This window comes from Ixodes scapularis, unplaced genomic scaffold, assembly GCF_016920785.2.
Source record: "Ixodes scapularis isolate PalLabHiFi unplaced genomic scaffold, ASM1692078v2 PGA_scaffold3__209_contigs__length_174095766, whole genome shotgun sequence".
In the NCBI taxonomy this organism is placed as follows: domain Eukaryota; kingdom Metazoa; phylum Arthropoda; class Arachnida; order Ixodida; family Ixodidae; genus Ixodes; species Ixodes scapularis.
The window spans coordinates 107,922,558-107,942,893 of NW_024609868.1; the positions used below are offsets into that span (position 1 = coordinate 107,922,558).

At 46.8% G+C, this 20,336-nt stretch overlaps 1 protein-coding gene across 11 annotated transcripts in view; it reads right to left on the reverse strand.

Moving 5' to 3' along the window:
* The window catches only part of LOC8036454, a 115,866-nt gene that overhangs the window by 44,945 nt on the left and 50,585 nt on the right, over positions 1–20,336 (reverse strand). For all 11 annotated transcript variants that reach the window (XM_040501399.1, XM_040501398.1, XM_040501396.1 and 8 more), the window contains 7 exons: positions 19,526–19,734; positions 15,105–15,256; positions 13,064–13,125; positions 10,241–10,379; positions 7,040–7,303; positions 4,738–4,917; positions 3,169–3,286 (listed from right to left, as the gene is read on the reverse strand). In XM_040501399.1, the coding sequence (XP_040357333.1) occupies positions 3,169–3,286; positions 4,738–4,917; positions 7,040–7,303; positions 10,241–10,379; positions 13,064–13,125; positions 15,105–15,256; positions 19,526–19,734 (1,124 nt within the window). The remainder of the gene's footprint in view (positions 1–3,168; positions 3,287–4,737; positions 4,918–7,039; positions 7,304–10,240; positions 10,380–13,063; positions 13,126–15,104; positions 15,257–19,525; positions 19,735–20,336) is intronic.

The window sequence follows — 20,336 nt, forward strand, 5'->3', positions numbered from 1 at the left end:
GCTTATCCAACCAAAGCCCATATCAGAACAGCCATGTTATGTTTTAGAAGTCAAATGTAAGGTTGCTTCCAGTTATTTCTGTCGGCTGGATCAGCTACAAAACACAGTCAGCATACGAGCGAGTTTGTGCCAAAGTACTACAGAGTAGCTTTATTTAGATACTGGCTAAATGCTTGCACCACCCGACGTAGGCACATCAAAACACAGATGTTTAGGCACACTGCGGATATATTTCCACTTCAAGCGATAGCTTTTCGGGTGACACATTGCGCGGATTTCAGAGTCGGTGTTTGTGGCTGTCCGTCGTCAGACCGGAGATGGAAAAACCCTTTTAATCTCGCCCCATGGCGCGCGGAGGGAAATCGGGTGTTCACATTGGTTGCGTGCACCACGGCTGCGCCGTGCGAAGAGGAAAGGTTATGCATCCTCCTCTTCACTTATTGCTGAACGTCAACACTACACCCTCCCTTCATTGCTCAAGAACAACAAGGAAACCTGCGCCTTTGCTGTCACTGCCGCAGGCTCTTCCTAACGGCGCTGCCGCGCCGAGGGTGTACTTCATTTTAGGAGGGAGCACGGAGGGAACAGCTGGCTTTAGCGGGCCCTGTGGCAAATACCTTCGACGTGGCCAACCCTCAACACCCGTTTCACTGATCTCATGCTTCGCTGATTCCGAGCTCTGTGCCGCAACAACGTCCCACTCATCGTAACCGGCGACTTCAACGTCGACCCTGGCGGCCGCAAGAGCGAGTGGTTCCACCGCCTTGTTGTGGCGGAACTGGGTCTTTGCGCGGTGTTCGATGTCCGCGCATAGACAATGCGCGCCGGCACCACCGATGACCTCATGCTTACAAAGAACGTTGACACGTGCATCCAGCGTCTCGCCTCGTCCACCTACTTCATCTATCACCCAGAGCTCGTGGCACTTGTCTGTGGCATCCACGACGCCAACCACGACGGCAATGTGCATTAACCACTTTGCACCTCCGTCTTTGGGTTGGCACACGACAAGACCACTTTGCACCATTGTGTTACAGCTATCGCTATTACTTTTTCACTTATTGTGGGTGAGAAAGGGTGCCTTTTATCGATTGGTCTATTTTTACATGCAAGGGACAAGCTTCAGAGAACTTGCAATGGCGCACACTTCACATTCAACTACGAATGTTTTAACAAAAGCCTAAACAAGCGAAACTTAGAGTCAGAGACATCACAGCGGGACTTGATGCAATAGGGTTAAGCAGCAAGATTTTGCTGAGTTATGTACAAAACTTAAATATATAAAGCAACGACACAAAGTCATCGCAACCAAATAAATATAAGAGTGCATTTACGTAAACGCGTAACATCCATTGCAGCAACAGTAGCTCAGCATTTGTATCATTCGCCATCGTTGTGGTGCCACTGTCGTTTCTGCACCGCCTCTCAAGCATGGTTGTAAGGATTTTTGTGCCATTTCGCTTTTGCTCTCATGCTTCATCTGTCCCTCGTCTGCAACGAGCCTCCGCAGCACACCGTAACTGTATCGTCTGCTCGGATGCTCGCGCGCACGTGCAGGCACAACGGAGTGATGACAAGCTTCCTAGAACGTCCGGAGCCTTTGCAGGCGCGTCCTTTTGGCGGCGCTCGCGGCGCTATTGGCCCAGCCCACAGGGAAAGAAGCGACGCCGCCAGTGGAACCTCGGGTGCACATTGCCCACGACTAAAAGCGATTCCACAGCAGTTTTTACGATGAACGTAATGTTTATGCACAAAGAGCGCCATCCAAAAACGGCCGTTCCTCGTTGCCTGCGGGAGCGGCGCAGTGGCACTGGGAATGCTATTTACCCCTAACTGCTCGCGTGCAGCAAATAGAGAAGGACCGCTCTTGCGTGGACCTTGTAAAAATGTTGCCCCCTATAGCAACGTGCCCTAGTCACCGACAAAGTGACAATGTAGGGGCGTCTCTTTCGGACGCCTCCAGCATGTGCTCAATGTCTTTTGCCCTCCTCTTGCATCGCGTGCATGCTCGCAGCTCACGAGACGCCCAAGCGCTGCGCTGCAAGGTGGAAAGAAACGGAATGTGTACAGCCCTATCTACCGAAATTTGTCCTGTCGGTAGCTCAGTCGGTAGAGCGATTGTTTATAGAAGGAACGGTTGTTGCCATCCGTAGGTTGCTGGTTTGAGTCGTAGCCAATTTTGATTTTGTATAAACTCGGCAGCGGTGGCTGGGAGCTATCGTGCGATTGACGACGTCACCGCGAGTTTTCGCGAAGAATGATTGTGCGATTTCTCCTGGGAGGCTTTCACTAGCAGCTGTCGCTCCAAAACAATAAATTTGCTTGCTGTAACGATAATCCGAGTGACAGCCTACCTTTATTCAGTGTCCAATTTTGTTTTCTTGAAAAGAAAATCGTGCCACTTGGGATCGGCGAATATTGCAATGGGGTGGGAAGCACAGGCTCCCACACTAATAGCATCCATTCCTTTGATAGCTTGGGAAACGACTGAGTAAACGGTTCTTCCCTTGTCACCCGAATACTAATATAATACTTGTACCAGGGTTGGGGCGGCTAGTGTAGGCATGAGCGGAAGAGCATTTTCCTTAACTCCTTTTATAGCGTGAGTTACACTGGCCGAGGTTGAGCAGTTTCGCGCGGCTCGCATAATGAGCCGTGCTCCGTGCTGCGCGAGGAGCAGTGACGTCACACGGCGCACAGCTGGCACGTCGAAGCCGCCGCCGCCGCACGCTCCGCTGCCGCCGTGTTTGCCTCGTTGGTCTGCGCATTCCAGAGGAGTGACGTCATAGCAGCGGCAGACGCACCGGCGCCGCCGCGTGCCCAGCTGTGCGCCTCGGTTGTGCAGTAGTTAAGTCTGACGCTGCACCGGAGCCGCTTGGTAGTGCCTCTCATTTTGTGCGCATAAGCTCATGCTACGTGTATCCTGGCACAGCCGAGCTAAGCCACCACAACTTTTTGTGTGGGGTGCGTTGCATACCAAACAGTAGGTTTTTCCACCACACCTGCCCTCAGTGCGGGTGGGCTGTTTTTCGAGGTATTAGGCTATCCAAAAATCCCTAGACCGTTTGTGAACCAAAGTGAGAGAGTTCGTCCTTTGGTCGACAAAACAAAAATCGAGGGCACGGATACGAAGGTTCCGAGCTCGCCGACCACCAGAATTGTGCTTACCCAGGACGTCTCCCAGAGTGGTGATGCTGCGGGCATCCACCTCCGGCCGCGAGGACGGGTTCGACAGGATCATGGCCAGGTGTGGCCGCCAGTCGCCCCACTTCTCGTCGGCGATGCACTGTACACGGGACCACGAGGGCGAGACACGTTAGCAGATGCAAACAGCCGTTCATAACTAACAGTGACACGCTAGCGTCGCCCGCTTCCAGAGTTCGGCCTACGTTAGATTCCTTGATCGTTTAGAAAACATTTATGTAAAGGATCGATTAATGGAACTGGAAATTTACAAACAGATAGATTTAGGGGTTAACCAGAGGGGGGTGGGGTACGTACGGCCTCTGGTTACCTGGAACCTCGGCTGTTTCACTTGAAAGCGAGCACAAAGCTCCATATCAGAAATAAAGACACAAGCCCGATTTTGTAGGCAAATTCTGCAGTCTATATAGGCTATTTCAATGTCTACGAGGTCACCGCTCGGCATTCAATGCAAACAGCCCGGCACGCGCGTGTTGGTCACTTTAGAAAGAATGCTCGCACATGCATACACCCAAACACCGCAAGTGGCATCGGCTAGAGGCCCTTCATTGAAGCGGTCTATGGCGATTCGTCAGACCTCCATTTACAAATGAAAACCCGGCACCGGTGACCCACAGCAACCATCGCGCATCAAAATAGAACAGCATCAATAATATCCTGAGTAGCTGGCTTTAACTGCCCATAAAAATATAAAAGAAAATCAAACAGTTCACAAACAATGTACAAAAGGAAATCGGACAATATGTGTTCGAACAGCGTGTCCTCAGTATGCCACAGTATGACGCCGCCGCTAGACATGGTAAATAAGAAATTTGTCCAGTGCAGTAAGACCACTAGCCTGTGGTCTTCCACATGCATCACACAGTAGCGACACACGGCTGCACACCAGTGCGACGCTCATCCAGATCGAAACGGGCAGGGGTGGGGATTGATCCCGAGATTCCTGGATCCCGTTGCACAAGCAACGGGATCCAGGAATCTCGGGATCCTTTACCGCTTTACCGCTCCGCGCTGCGACACACTAACAATCTCGACCACCAAACACGAATGATAAAATGACAATTTGGTTCACCGTATTTATTCGAAAATAGGTCGACCTCTTTATGATCGATACCTGCGCGTGTATATACCTGCAACGCTCAAGAAGAGCCAATCATTGCAATTTACAAAAGAGGCTCGGCGAACGACGAGGCACCAATAATTTTGAAACGCAGAAATAAGATCTGTGTGGAATGCGATTTTTTTTTTTTTTTTTATTCGAAAAGTGATTTCTGTTTCGCCGTTCGCCGGCTCCTTTCGTAAGTCTTAATGATTGGTTTCTGCGGGTCCTGCGGGAAAGAACGCACACGGATCTGTTCATAAAAAGGTCAACCTGTTTTCAAATAAATATGATCAGTTGTGCAGCGAGTTTCGAGTGCCCAAACAGGGAGACGTCAATATTTTATATTGGTCTCGTCGTGCCACTCTCTTGTTCGTGGAACCTGAGAAATGGTGCTCGAAGAGAAAACGGAGCGCCGAGCGTTGCGAACTCACAGTGACTGCAGCCGGCTGCCTGCCCGACATGTGCTGGTAGAGGGTCTGGAGGGGGTCGTTGACCGCCAGGGAGTTGGTGAAGCGGGTCATGATGCTGGCGTAAGTACGGGCGTCCATCTTCGACGCCAGGGACAGGGCATGGCCCCACAGAGACTGCTTCACCGCCCAGTCCAGGGCATCCTGAAAATGCCAGAGAAGTCACGTCCATCCCCTTCTGGAAGCGCACAGTTTGCAATCGTCTCAACCATTTAATTGGTTCGAAGGAACCAAGAAAGACTTTTCACTTTGTCTAACTAGTGCTCTCAGAATCAACGCTTAATTCGTTCGTCGTAGAGCGATGCTGGACGCCAGTAGGTTTACGAACGCCAAGGTATGAAACCTTCACTCTGGCGAGAGATTGAGCAGATCTAAGAACACGGCCTGGGAGCTGTTGGTGCAGATCCCCACAGTTCCTTTAAGGGGGGACGCGGGCTTTGAAAACCAGAAAATCGCGAAAAAGTCGATTTTTAGAAAACCTTATTTTTCGGTTGTATATCTCATAAACTACCTTCTCTGTAATTATCAGCACCAAATACAACGGGGAAATATTTAAAAACAATTATTTACGAGGCCTGAATAGCATCCAAGTGACGGTCAAACGTCAAAATCAACCCCAACTTTGCGCGCTCACCATTTTCGACGCGTTGGGCCGACGGCCGCCATCTTAGTCTTGTTTTGAACGTGAATTCTTTCTCTTTTTTTTTTTTGCCAGCTCCCAAAATGGCGTCGGCCGCGTGGTTACGGCGTGGTCGCCGTTCTTCCATGTCGCAATCGCAAGAACGCGATTGGACAGAGCGCGCGCTCGAGGAGCGTGCGGGGGAGCGCGCGACTGCTATTGGCTGGGACGCGATTTCTCCGCGCGCGGAGCGCTTTCCTCCTCCGTTTCTCCTGCTGTTGCCGCTTGCGTCGTCTGCTTTTGGTAGTGGTCTGCTTGCACGCGCTCTTGCTTTGTCAGCTCCACTTCGTTTTTCGCCATCTTTACGATCGTTTTCCGAACTTTCTTTGAGTAGTTTCGTGTAGCGTGCCCGTCTGTTTCGTGGTCGCACACGATGCGGGGTTCGAAGTACAAGACGGTGCACGCGTTTGGCGCGCGGAAGGCGAAGTTAGAAGTTTCTGCACGGCGTGCCGTCAATGATGATCGCGTCAACACTTCCAGTGATGGATTCTCTGTGCCATCGGCTGTCGTCGAGGAAGAACGCATCGCCCCGCTCACGCCTGGAGTACCGAGCATGCCGACCGTTGTGGTTTCTCCCGAGATCGCGGGTCCCAGCGCCCGTCTTCCGCCTGCCGCGACAAGTAGGAGCGCGTCTTCTAGCTCCCATCTGCGGACGCATTTCCTGACACGTGAGGAGATCGAAGCAGAAGCTAGACATTGTGATATTGCTCAAGCCGAACTTGGAGCTATGCCAGCAAACTGCACTGCATGAAGCGGTGTTGAGGTTCAATGCCGGCTGCTACAAGGCAACTGCAGAAATATCGGTTGCAGTGGGACTTCAGCCGACCCATCTAGCCCTCCAACGAGCTGCCGAGAAAGATGCCCTACGTCTGCATAAGGCCAGCAAACGACATCAAGAGAATTTGGAAAGGCGGAACAAGAAGAAAGTGCGCAAGAACACTTCTGACTATTCCGCAGGGTCATTCTAAAGCTGAAAATCTGCGTGCAACTTTCAAGTGCTGTTTTCTCAGAATGAATTTTTTCACTGTCGTGGCTGCTCGTCCCAGCGATATCTCAGGAACTGATGAATGGATTTTTGTGCTGTCTTTTTTATTCTGTTCTCTAATAACTTTGTGAGGGCATAACAGAGCCCTTTTCTTTAGAAAGCTGTACTAAAAATTTATAATAAAAAAATGAAATTTGGTGAATGTGGGTTTCATTGACTACACAAAATTCAAAGTTGCGTTAAAAATTTTCAACAAGGAAATTTAAGAAAAAGGGCTCTGTTATGCCCTGGGGAACCTATCCAGGGGTCATCATAACAAATTTTACGCCGCTACTACCTTTTTAAAATTCTCCAGACCTGGGATAAGGAATGCATATGGACGATTTTGATAAATATTTGTAACTTGAGAAATAATATGCACAGCTCCATGAAACTTTGCAGTTACTCTTATGTCTGTGCTATAAACATATTCTGTAAATTTCGTTCAGATATCTCTAGAAATAAGAAATTTCATATTTATTCCCCACCTCCTCCCTTAAAACGCTCGTGGGCCCTAGCGTCACACAATGGTACAACAACCGCTGTGCCGAACGAGTGCTCACCTTTTTGTGGCCAAAGAGGAGGAACTCCCTGAACTTGGCGAGCACTTGGGTGCCCCCGGTGCCGAGGACCGTCCGGTCTTGCGCCACCACGATGCCTTCGTCCGGCGACGGACTGCTCTCTTCCGCCTCCTCTGTTGGGGGACTGCCGGCGACTTTGGGTGCTCCGTCCCCGCCGACCCCGGGGCGATGGGCCCCAAGGGAAGACTGCTCCAGGATCTCGTGTCCACGGAGCAGGAGCTCCGAGATGTCCGACCCAGAGACAAACTGGGTCGAGGGAAGAAGCGGTCTGGCATCACAAAGTGTGTCTCGTACGAGAGCTTTAAGCCGCATTCACATAGCTCATACACCATAAGGCATGTTCACACATTTGCATTCAGGGCGACTGATATGCTAACAAACGAATGCAAGCGGTTGGAATGACAAGTTCTGTAATCTTAGAAAAAGCGTGTGGAAAAATTTATACCATTGGTAAAGTCGCATGCTGAAGTTGCAATCAACCAAAACGTGTACAGCGCGCGTTCCTTTTTCTTTTTTTTTTTTCCGTCCACTTGGTTTGCGAGCTCCATCCACTAAAAATGAAAATAAATAAAGCTCGAGGCTACTCAAGACCCTCTGTCCGTTTTCTGCTAGACCAGCGAGTGCATACTTCTAGAAACTAAAATGGCTGTGCACCGATGACGCAACCAATGCGCCCGCCACACTTCGACCGAGCGAGGGAGGAACTCGCGCTGCTCGGCAAGTTCGCCTTCCCAGCTGCTGCACGCAAGACATGCACAGCTGCACGCGTCACGTTTCGGGTTTTCAGCGTTTCCGTTCCGAGTCTTCCCATCTCGTTGCCCACATTCTTGTGATGGGGGCGATGTGGGCGCATATTCGCATTCCTCTGCTGCTTCTTGCCGACTATGCATTCCTCTTAAATCGCTCGTCACACCATCCGGACTCGACCACATCGCTTGTTTCTCTCTCGGACTATGGAACTACACCAGAGTACCTCTCAGCAAAGATGCGGACTGCTTGCCACGCCCTAGGACTATGTACTCTACCCGACCGAATCTACCGCTGCCGACCGTGACTGTCCCCGGATTTTGTGGATGATGCCATTCTCCGGTTCACCTGGACCATCAACAGCGAAAAGAGGAGTCCCGTCATTGAAAGTGAAAGAATCCTGGAAGACGTCCGAAGTGGTTTGAAGAAATAGGACATCGCCAAAAAGTAGGGGTGTGCGAATAGTCGAATTCAAATTGAATAGAAAGTGCCCGAATAATTCGATCTACAAATCAAATTCTTGGTATTCGGTCACTCGAGTATTCAATATATTCGGCCAAAGACGCGCGGTCGGCGCGGAGCTGACAAAAAAGTTGTTTTTTCTCCCTCTGCTTGTTGCCAACCGATAATACTCGGCAATTAAGGTGTTTAGATAGTGAACAAGAATTCATTGCACTGACAGAATAAAACAAAATGGAGAACTACAGACAGAATAAGAAGGCAGAGACTACGTGCTCCAAAGCGCACCTCGCGTTATATTCGAAACCCAGTTCAGTCACGAGGCGCGCGAGTCTGGAGAAAGCCAGAGGAGAAAGCCATCCTTCCTGCTCAATGCAGGAGATCCGGTGGGAAAAGAAGTGGGGACGTAGAAGGGAATTTATTAGCCACAGAAACTCAGCGCACGCGCCATGCCCTGTGGGGACCTCTATGGCCGGAATGCGGGCACCAACGTTATCAGATTAGCTCAGTTACTGAACTGCTCATAGACGCTGCATGCACGAACAGTACCCCCCCTCACTCACCACAACTCGTCCAGCGTCGCTCAACGTGCCGCCAGACGGCTGCTTTGGTAACTGAATCAGGATATGTACCTTTCAATGTTACTAGAAACGTAAAAACCAATGGAAAAAGCTCTTTTAGTAGTAACTTTTATTGGAGTTTAGTACAAAAGGAGGGGCACGTGATGTTTTCTAAAATCTTTAGTTTGCAAGGTTTTGTGGCACAATTAATATTGTTTTCATACAACCATGCCTCAGCGGTGAATTCAGGTAGCGCGTCCCGACCTAGGCTCATCTTAACTTCGGGGTTAATTCGCAGCGCGTCTGCTGGGGAGGCGGGGGTAACATCCCTGTAACCCTTTCCACTGTATCTGTTTCGGCTCCTAAATGGCCGATTGAAGCCAAAATAGATGTTACGTGCAGTTCCTCGAGTGACCGCTGCAGGATAAATGGCGGCGTTGTGATCGCCATTTAGCGCTTCAGTTGGGCTCTTTGGAACGCATAGTTACGAAACGAAAATATAGATGGCGCTTCAAACAACGGCTGGCGGATTGAAGTGAGTGAGGGAGGGCACCCCCTCCGCAAGAGTTCCACAACTGAGGTAATCTAATAACGTTGGCGGGCACTGGCCAGTCCGAGCCAAGCCAAGCCAAGCCAAGCCAAGCCAAGTCAAGTCAAGACAAGACCACAAACTCTGTTTCCGCAATTGTGCAACACGAAGTGTTTGTTTATGCAGCGGGACCAGAACAAGAAGTGTGGTCGTGTATCGGGTTCAGCAGTATTTTTCTGCCTGCGCATTTTTTAGTTAATGCTCCAGAGTGGTCTGGTGTTTGTGTGTTGGTGCTTCTGCTTCGTGCCTTGCTTGGATTGTGGGCTGCCGAGGAGCTCACGCGGAAGAAAAAGGAACTACCAGACAAGCGGTGCCATGGTGCTGTTTATCTGCGTAGTCGCCAAGTGGATTGTAAACGGAAGGACCTGAACAGTCAGGATGAGTGCAGTCAAAACATAAACTGATTTCTTCCATTTCCATTGACTTTTCATTTCTGCTATGCCCCCGAGTGCGAGAAATTGGCTTGCGTTATAAAAGATTTTTTTTTTCTTTTTCAAGGGCATCAAAATTTGCCCTCACGTTATATTCATGGTCGCGTTATATTCGTGCTAATACAATATATATATACACATTAGTGCGAAGGGTGCGGTTGCTTTTTCCGCAACGCCAACTCAATCTCAGTCCATGGAAGGTTAAACTAAGGGCGGAGGGGGGGAAGAAGGGAACTGCAATTTGGGTGCTTGCGAAACACCATGAGGCCAGCTTGCGGAACCCCTGTGTTCCGGAAAACCCAGTTTGAGAACCCCTGCACTAGAGGACACTAAACACACCCCTCGAGGACCAGGCGCCGTAGCCTTGCCACGTGCAGAGATGTTGCATCGGGCTCACCCCGTTCTGACGAAGCATGAGGATGAGGAGCTCCCAGAGCAAGATGTGCGACGACCTGTCCGGGAGACTGGGGTTGTCCGCAAATGACTGGATCTTCTGTGTGCAGAACTGGATCACGTCGTTCTTGTGAGTCTCGGTCCTGCAGCATAAAACCCGCGCGAGGCAACAGGTAAAAAAATAACATCCTATGGAACGAGACTTCTACGCACAAAACAAGGAAAGAGTTACGACGTTAGAAGGCATCCTCACTGTCCTGATTTGTGCCCCTTAGTTGGAGTGGATGCCCAGAGAAAACAAATAGTGCTGGTACCCATGAAATCTTCTGGAGTATTCAACTGCTCCTATTGGCTTTGTCTGCAACATCTGCAGTCTATTAAAAAAAAATACTGAAAATAAATTTCTTTTTTTTAAATAACCTAGAACAATTACAAATATTTCAAGATAAATTTTGCACAAAAAAAGTTTTTGTAAAATTATTTACAGCGCTAGACTTGTTTTAGTTTACAGCTTTCAAATGCATGTGCCGAAAAATGCTACATAACATCACATGTAAATGCCAAAGGCAGCATTCTCGTTGGCTACCTTTCCTCTCCTTACCTATTTTTAGCGTGCCTCAGTGCTCTTTAAAACTTTTCTGTCTCGCGCAAGATTTTGCAATGTGGAGGACAGGGAAGGAGAGGATGAGAATACTACCCTTGGCATGTACACGTGGTGACATTATGTACCCATTTTTGGTGCTTGCATTTGAAAGCTGTAAACTAAAACAAGTCTAGTGCTGTAAATAAATTTACAAAAAAAAATCTCTTTTTGCAAAAAAATTATTTTGTAATATTTTAGAGGTGTGTGAATTTTCGAGATTTTGAATAAGAATCAAACATTTTTCTTGTTCGATTCGTATTCGATTTCAGCATCATGTATTCCGAAATTTCGAAATATTCGATTATGGCCGAATATTCGGGCAAATAGAGAAATAATCAACGCATGGGACACGCCCTGAACATTCAGAGCATTCTGAAAAGCCGTCTTTAGTCGCCTGAAATCGCAGGTATTGTAACCATTTTTCTATAAACCTTTGTTATTTACGTTATACATAAAACTACCATGTTTGCACAATTCTAAGACACACCCAAATCCATCACGCAGCCAGATTTAGCTCCCAGATATTCCGAAAGTAAAAAGCTGCAGATTCTACTACGCAGGTAATAAAGGTTGAACACATACCTCACCTCATAGAAGAGATTTTATAAAACACACACCAACACAAAAATAAATAGCATGCACTAGTCGTCGTTGTCGGAGTTCAACGATGGTTCTTCGTTCTCCACAGAGGCAATCATTGCTTCGTCTAGAACATTTCAAGTGCAGCGCTTTTTGCACTAGTATGAGTGTGTGACCATTGCCCCTGGGAGGGTCGTCTTCCACTTTGTCAGCTCGTCAAGTCGCCGAGATTGGAGGGCCATGCAGCGCTAGTCCGTTATCTTTTCCCACCAGTGTGGTGGCCATTCGTTTAAATAAAACCTCCTAGTGGAATTTTTTTTGTTTTTCCATCTTAATGGCAGACAGGAGTTCGTAGACGCGAGAAAATTGGCGCGATACGGATACCAAAATGGCACATGTAAACAAACAGTCACGATAGCGTTGGGGCTAGTCACCTTATTGCGTTTTTCTTTTGAGTTTTGGTTTTTGGTTTCGATTATAACGCGCATGTATTTTGGAACACCGATTTTGGAAAAAAAAAATACCATTAGAATCGTCCAAGGAGGTATGTATTAACTCAAAACAAAAAAGCAGTTTTGGTTTTCATTTTGCCAAGCTTGCACGGTGAGCCACTTTTCTAGCGACCTAATAATTTCTGCTGTAGGAACTAGGGTATTTCCTGCTGCAGGAGCAGTTGCCACTGCGAAAAGGGAGAAAGGGAGCGCTTATATACTGAACAAATGGAGCAATTAATTTTCTTGCATGACAATTTCCAAGAATGCATGCAGCTGATATCTAACTTGCAGGCTAGTCAAGAGCAACTTCAATTATATGTATTCTTAAAAGAGGTCACTACCAGTTGTTTGTGTATGAAAACTATACAGGTTGCATTTTTATGCTATCTAGTCACGTGCACTTTTGTACTTTTCATTTTGTCAATATGTAGAACTTGCACCTTTTGCCTGCTTTCATGTACAGTTGACATGCAATTACTACCTAGCTAAGGTATAATAGCTGCGTTACCAGCTGCATTGTTTATACGCTGCCTAGTCAGGTAGTTTCATTTACTTGAATCTGAAGGTAATAAAAGGAAGTATCACTTACTTAAAGGTAATAAAAAGGAATTTGCATTTCCTTTGTTTTCTTAGTGGTACATTTATATTCGAAACATAGGTATTCAATGTTCAAAGCTATTTTTTTTATATTCATATTCAATTTCTATTAGAAAATTTTCATATTCACACTCCCCTAAATATTTGTAATCTTTTCAAACTTAAAAAAAAAAAAAAAGATTTTTCTTCTTTTTAGTGTTTTCTTTATTGCATTTTTGCTGGCATACCTGTTTCCTTTTTGTCTTAATAAACAGGCAATATGTTCCTAGAGGTGAAACATATGGGACTTGTTCATAGTTGCTCGCAGGAGCAAGCCAAGAGTCTCCTCTAGTCTTCTGCTAAGACATACACAACATCATAGCTCAGTAGATGGGGCCAACAACTTGCAAGTCACTTGTCATTCCTTGGACTTCAGTGGAAACACCAGGAGCACGGGGGTTGCCAACAAAGAGCCCAGGTAGGATAGCCCTAGTACAAATATGCACGGTGTTGTCAATGCAGAGAGTAGTTTTACCTTATGAGGGGTCCAGGAAATGCTTGAAGTTCCTTGAACTGAGGATCCTTCTGAAGAATGTGCTGCAGGCAACAAAGACCAAACAAGTTTCATCAGCTCTAGGAAACCATGATCATCAGATGCCAAGTTTACATTTAAGGGGGCACACCCCCTAGCGGGGTCAACTTTTGAACCCTTGTCTTAAAATTAATGAAATTTACAGGGTAGGCTGGTGGTCATGCTAGAGGGTGTATAACAAAATTTCAGGTCTCTCAGGTAGGTGAGAAGGAAATTAGAGTAGCTTTTACCAGCAACACGCCTACATTGTTTAGTTAATCTATCGTCAGAAAACTATTGCGATATTAAAGATTTTTATTTGCTAGATATGTAGCAGAATGCCTAGAGGGTGCGGCTATGGAAAATGTTTTCTAAAAAGTAATTCATTTCTATAAATTTTCTCTTCTGCAAAATTGGTCAACTTTTTGGTCTTCTGTGCCTTCGACAAAATGTCAACATTTTTTACAAAAGACATCCGTAAAGTGACAAAAAAGTTCCATAGCCGCACTCGTTATTAAATTTCAGTCAGGAAAAGGGAAGAATGAGCTTTCCGTGCTTTGCCATTATCAAATGATAGATTGACTAAAATGGAATTTATACCAAAAAGTGGAACGGAGAAAAATGTGTTCAAAGTGCTCCAAACCCTACCTTTTCTATAGCTTTGGTGGACAGAAAATAATTTATAAACAATTAACTATACAGTGAAAATTAATGAAACTTTTTTGGAATACTCTCTAGATGTTGGTGGATGTAAAGATGTAATTTTTCAAAATCAGCTTTTTTTGCAGAAATGTTTTTTTCTGGGCAGTGTCTCCCCTTAACTGAAAAGAGGCTACCGCAAAATCCCGCTAGAACGCTCACCAAACATGAGGAGATCAATGGTGAAAAATATGGGATGGGCTATCTTTAGGTGTACCACGGGAAAACTTTATCAAAAATTAGTGATAAACACCTGGGCACCTGCTACACCACAGGACACGAAAACCGATACCGCAGATCTCAAACACGGCAAATTCGCATTTCACGAAGCGATAAACATACAAGAATTTGCAACGAAGTCCTGTGTTGTGGGTAAAGATACCTCACGTTCCGGACACAGCAAAATCGTGTTTCATGGTGTGAAGGACCCACAAAATTAGCCGCCAACTCGCACCCCACTGGAATGAATACTGCAGATCGCTAACGCAGCAGATTCAAGTTTCACGGCGCAAAGAAACATGCAGGAACCCAATACAAATTTGCTTTCACGGGAACCGATATCGCGCGCGCAGATCGAGGACAAAAACGCGGTAATACGCTACAAACTTGCGTGTCATGGTAACGGACACTGCAGATCGCGGACGCAGCAGATTCGCATCACACAATGTAATATACATGTGGGAAGAACTCAAGTGTTACGGAAACCAATATTGTGCACATAGATCATGGACAAAAATCCGGGAACCTGCTACAAACTCGCTTGTCAGATATACCAGTACCACAGGTCACGCGGTTGATGTGATTCCCATCGAACATCGCGTAACGTCCGATAGGGGGGGCGGGGGCGATGCTTTAGAAATTTTATGTTATGGAAAATTAGACAGAACAACGGGGTAGGCGATCTCTCAGGGGGCGGCATACTTCTGGGATCTTACAGTACATCGTTCAGATACTCCCGCCAAGGGTGGTGACAGTCTCGGCCAAATTCTGCGGCAATCTCCCACTGGTAACCATGTGGAAACTAGTTCCACTTCTTTACTAAACAACTTTCTTATCTCATTCAAATTGAGCAATAACTGGATGTCAACTTCAAAACGTAAACAAAACCGGTCTGAATCTCCTCTTGATCGAGAACGAACACACTACACTTCAACTTCAGTGCCCGCAGCAACAGAGCAGAATAAAGAGAGCTTGTTACATTTCATTTTTGCTGCCAAACTAAGAAGAAAGCAGTTTTTTTGGCGTTTGGGCAAGGTCCCAAACAAGGCCCGTAGAGCGAAGGTTTTGCAAAAAGGTGGGTCCTCACCCTGAGATCGTGCAGCTCCAAGGGGGGTGGCAAGGAGGTGCTGGTGGATGGAATGAGCTTGAGGAGGCCGTTGGCCCCGGAGAAGCGGGCCAGGGGGTGTGGCCGCGAGAACTTCTTCATCTCCTGCGCACGGGCCACCCTTTCGCCAGACACTGCGGGGAGGAAGCAAATCACACAAGGCTTAAAAACAAACTAAAAGACACTCCAGACTCTTTCCAATTAAAAACTTGCTGAGCACCATTAAAAACCGCAACAGTAGTCTCCATTTAAGACGAACCCGAAGGGACCCTGAAAATTTGTTCGACTTATCAGATGTTTGTCTTAACAGAAGTGCCCTAATTATAATGCCGAGCATGTCTAAATTGCTGCTAACCAATAAACACAGAATGAAAAGGTCTACAATGAAGAAATACTTAAAAAGGGACATTTATTTGGCTTACCATGCCAAAAGAAGAAAAAAAAAATGTTTCACAGACCACTGATGGGGGAACTGATCTATTCGGTGATTTTTGACCCCCTCCTCCTCTGTGCAAATCGGTGTATAGAAATGAAAGATGACATGTGGCCAATGTTCCTGAGAAAACCTTCACAACTTTCCTGTTCCTGGAAGAACTGCCAGTAGCACACTTACAGCAGCATCTGCTGCATCAAATGTCACTGGTGGTGCTTCTGGGGCAACATCTTCACTGTCGTCTTTGTCATCATCGGCGTTTGTTAGCGGCTCAAACACTCGTTCAATCAAAGTTTCGATACTATCTGCTCTGCAAGTAGCCACAGAGTCATCAAAAGCAATGTATGCCGCTATGTACAACGAAACAACGCTACAGTTCAATGAGGAAGTTAGGCAGGCGTCCTCTGGGTCAGTGTTCTCCGACAAGTCCTCACCTTCACATGGGGCTTCTAGTGAGTAGCTCTGCTTTAGAACTTCCGCATGGTGGAAGCAGTTTGCAATTGTAGCTTCAGCGACCTGATCCCAGGCATGAGACAGAAGATGGAGGGCACTCAAGAGATTCACCGAGTACCCTTTGACATTTTCCAAGCACAGAAGCATTCGTTGAAGCAGCGATCGTCGATAGTGCCTCTTCAGAGAACTGATTAACCCTTGGTCCATGGGCTGCAGTTTTGCCTTAGTGTTTGAGGGCAAGAACTCGAGCCGGATAGCTGAAAGTCCGCCGACCTTCCCGTGCCCGGGACAGTTATCGACAAGGAAAAGGGCCTTCCTCTTTTCTTTTACAAAGCGGCGATTCACCTCAGGCAGCCACTGCTCAAAGAGTGCTTGGGTAATCCACGACTTGGAGTTGGCCGTATAGCTCATCGGCAAAGTTTTCCCGTTCTTGAAGCAGCATGGAGACTTGGCCTTGCCCATTACTAGAAGTCGGAGCTTGTCAGTCCTGCTCATATTAGCACAAACAAGCACGGTAATTCGCAGCTTGCTGTGCTTGCCTCCGGTGCCCACGTCGCCAGCAAACGACAGCGTTTTCTCGGGAAGAGGCTGGTAGTACAGTACAGTTTCATCAGATGCAGATACATCTGACATACACCTCGGCCGGCGCAATGCGCGGCGTCGCCGTCGGTGCAGTGCCATTGCGAAGGGGACCTATGAAAGTTAAAGTTAACCAAAATGTGCACGCAAAGCGGTTTGTGTTAAACAATTTTTTTTTTGCATTGCGTCTATGGGAAACCAGTTACATGTTCTTACTATGTTCAGCATATCCGAGAATTCCACTTAAGCGAGTTCGCCTTAACGGGAGTCGACTGTATATCAGTAATTTTTAGGAATATTTTGAGCAAATGAGAAGCACAGGTGTGCACAAAAGTTAACACCTATGCAACAAGCACAAAGCTGACGGTGAGAAAATGTGGATGATGATCATATTCATAATAATAATAATAATAATAATGACAATCACAATCACTTTATTAGCTTAAAGACCCAGGGGGGTATTACATAAGGGGTGGTTACAAGAAGAGAGGAATCATTAAAGGGGCACTAAAGACGTTTTTGAGATTGTCTGTTCTTGGTGATAACTCATTCTATGGGATCCTAGCATCCCAGAAATGAAAAAGTTATGCTTGTGCGACGTTCTTTTTCCTATTAAAAATGTGACTGAAGTTTGTGCCACGCCCCTTTCTAAGCGGAAAGACCTGGAGCACAGAATTTAGTGAAGACGCCGGCGGTAAGACAACGGGCATGTTAGCCAATGGCAAGCTGCCTTTCCAAGAGGCGGCTTGCAACTGGCTGACGTGTGCCCGTCGTCATGCCGCCGGCGCCTCCGCTGGATTCTGCACTCCAGATTTTTCCGCTCAGAAAGGGGCGTGGCACAAACTTCAATTATACTTTTACTAGGGAAATGGACGTCACACAAGCATAATTTTTGGATTTCTAGAATGCTTGGAGCCCGTCAGATAAGTTATCACCAAGAACAGACAATCTCAAAAATGTCTTTAGTGCACCTTTAGTGCCACAGATCATTGTAATAGATGATGGGTTACGTTTTCCATGAAGATTGATAGGCAGATGATGGTAGTGATCTGGTGGGAAAGGCCCATCCAATTCAAAGCTGTACGGGAAAACTGAGGTGAGGAAGGTAGTTGTGCGGGTGCATGAACAAGACTTGAAGTGCATGGCCAGAGCGCTGCGACATGCATGTAGGAGGTACAATGTACGGTGCATGGGGGAGAGGAGAATAGCAAGACTTGCAGAATAAACAGAGGCTAGTGATTCTGCCAGGACACTAAAGATTTGATAGGCCTGATTCACGTTTCAGTGATGACATGTGCTGATCTCGTACGATTCTATGAAGAAATCTTGAACCTGACGGTGCAATTTTGTACAACTTTGATTGCATTACCAAATAAGACCAGACGTGGGCTCCAGATAGAAGATGCATATTCTAGCTTTGATTTCACGAGTGATTTGTAGGCCAATAGTTTTATGTGTTGGGGCGGAACATATGACACTCCAGGAATCCGAGTGCTCCGTTTGCAGATGCGGTGATGTTTATGATATGCATGTGCCACGATAAATCGCCGCAAGGGGAGACACCAAGCTCTTTATAGGATTCCATTAGTTCAACAAGGATGACGGCGACAGCAAAAGCGAAGACATGGGGGTTGCGGAGGCGATGTAGAGGGGAGAGTTAACATTTGTTAGAGTTCAGTGTCGTCAGCCAGTGGCTGCACCACTGTTATACGTTGTCAAGATATCCAGATCTTGCTGCATGAGTTGTAACTTCGGCGTCCCGTGCTTTCCACATGCTTGAAGTCCCTCCAAAACTGACTGATTTAGTGATTCTCGATGATGTTCAGCAAGTATCTAATTGTACTTTACATGAGTATAGGTCGACCACAGATATAGGTCAATGTCATTACATTATAAACTAGTCAAGATTAAAAAAAAAAAAAAAAAAAAATTGAAGTTTTTTTTTTATTGTTTTTTTTTAAAAAAGAGAAGAAAGTTTTGGAAAAAGAAACAAATCTTTATTTACAGCACTCAGCTAAATCGCAGCGCTATGGCAAAACATTATGCGAGTACACTTAAGCGACAATGTCAAAGAGGACGTCTAGGATGACCTCTAGAACGACCTTAAGGACGACGTTAAGAATGACGCCTAGAGGACGTCGAGAACGATGACTAGAGGTGGAGGACACTTAAGGTGGCTGTGGCGTATTTACGTGGGCACCCACGTTTGCCTGCGGAAGCCGCTGTAGATGTACACGCCGCTGCCAATGCTGAGCCTGTAGATGTAGATGCGGTCGCCTCACAGTCCATTGCATGAAGCACGCAATGAGCAGAGATGAAGTCTGAAACGCACCTTTTGCGCTCCGGCAATGACATCACGCTGATGACGTATGATGATGCTTGATGACGTCAAACTGACGACATATTTTTATAACCATCTTTCGGGCACAATGCAGCTGCTGCTTGTTTTTTTATGTAATGCGACAAGTGAGGCCGTCCTAGAGGTCTAAGACGACTTCTAGGATGACCGCAAGGACAACGCCAAGGTAATGGGACAAATAGGGTCGCCCATTGAGTGACGCACACCGCGCAATCGCCTTTTTATCGGCTTTTTCTACACTTTTCCGCTCAATGGGACAAGTAAGGCTTTAGCCTTAAAACCTAGTCATTGTCAGAACTTCTGGACATGTCGTTGTCATGTCAGCTTCGTCAAAATCCTCACAAATTCGCAACAAAACCTCACAGACACCTTCCCATGTTTCATATAAAGCTGCCCCTCAAACTAGTTGCTACGTTTCGTACAAAGCACACGTGTACCAATGACTCTCAATGTAAGCAGAAGCAAGGGTCCGTAACGTAACACAACGCGAGCAGACAGCACTGTACAAACGGGCCTGTACGCGTTTCTCGTTTGCAACAATCCCCATAGCGACCGGAGCAAATAAGAGCCAGAGCAAACCTTCGTGGAGCCGTGTGGACTCCGTGTATCCGTCCAGGATGGAGGGGTCGCAGTCGTCCTCCGTGTTGCTGCAGAAGCTCTCGTCCCTGCGTGAGTCTTCGTTGGCCGAGCTCCGGCCAGAGTGCACACTCAGCCGGTCCAGGTAAGCCGGGTCGTAGCCCAGCCGGGCGTAGTACTCCCGGTAGCGCTCGTCCACCTGCTGCTTGTAGCTGGTGAGTAGAGTATGATACGGTGTAACACCTTTACTCGCATAAAGATACAGTGAAGCAGATACGAAGTACGCTCGTAAAACTGGTAGTAGGCACACAAGCAATTCGTATGGCGAGGATTTCTCCCCCAAAATATTTAAGCGTGTCTCGATCATATCTGATAAACTTGGGATATGCACGAAATGTGTTGCAAACGAGCTGTGCACACGCTGTGTGTGTCGTGTGACTCTAATGTCACGTCACCTCATGAGCTGCCCTTTCACGACCAGCATTTTGAGAGAACGCCCCATGACACGAGAATGAATTTGTTTACAATGTGTGCGAAAAAGAATAACGAGAAGCAGCAGTGCTAACATATACTTTAAATTAGAAATAAATAAAGAAGAAAGCATGCTGCTCACATCCTCTGCATGACAATGCCCAGTCCAAAATGAGAAGGTAAATGTGAGCCAGGTTAAGTACACAGATAAAAACCAAAACATTCTCAGGTGATGCATTTCTCAATTGTTACGTCCCAACCTCGAGTCCCATAAAACTATTTTATTGATTAAAATGCACGTTCCAATGAATTTTTTGGGGCTTCTCAGGTGCTACATTCAGAG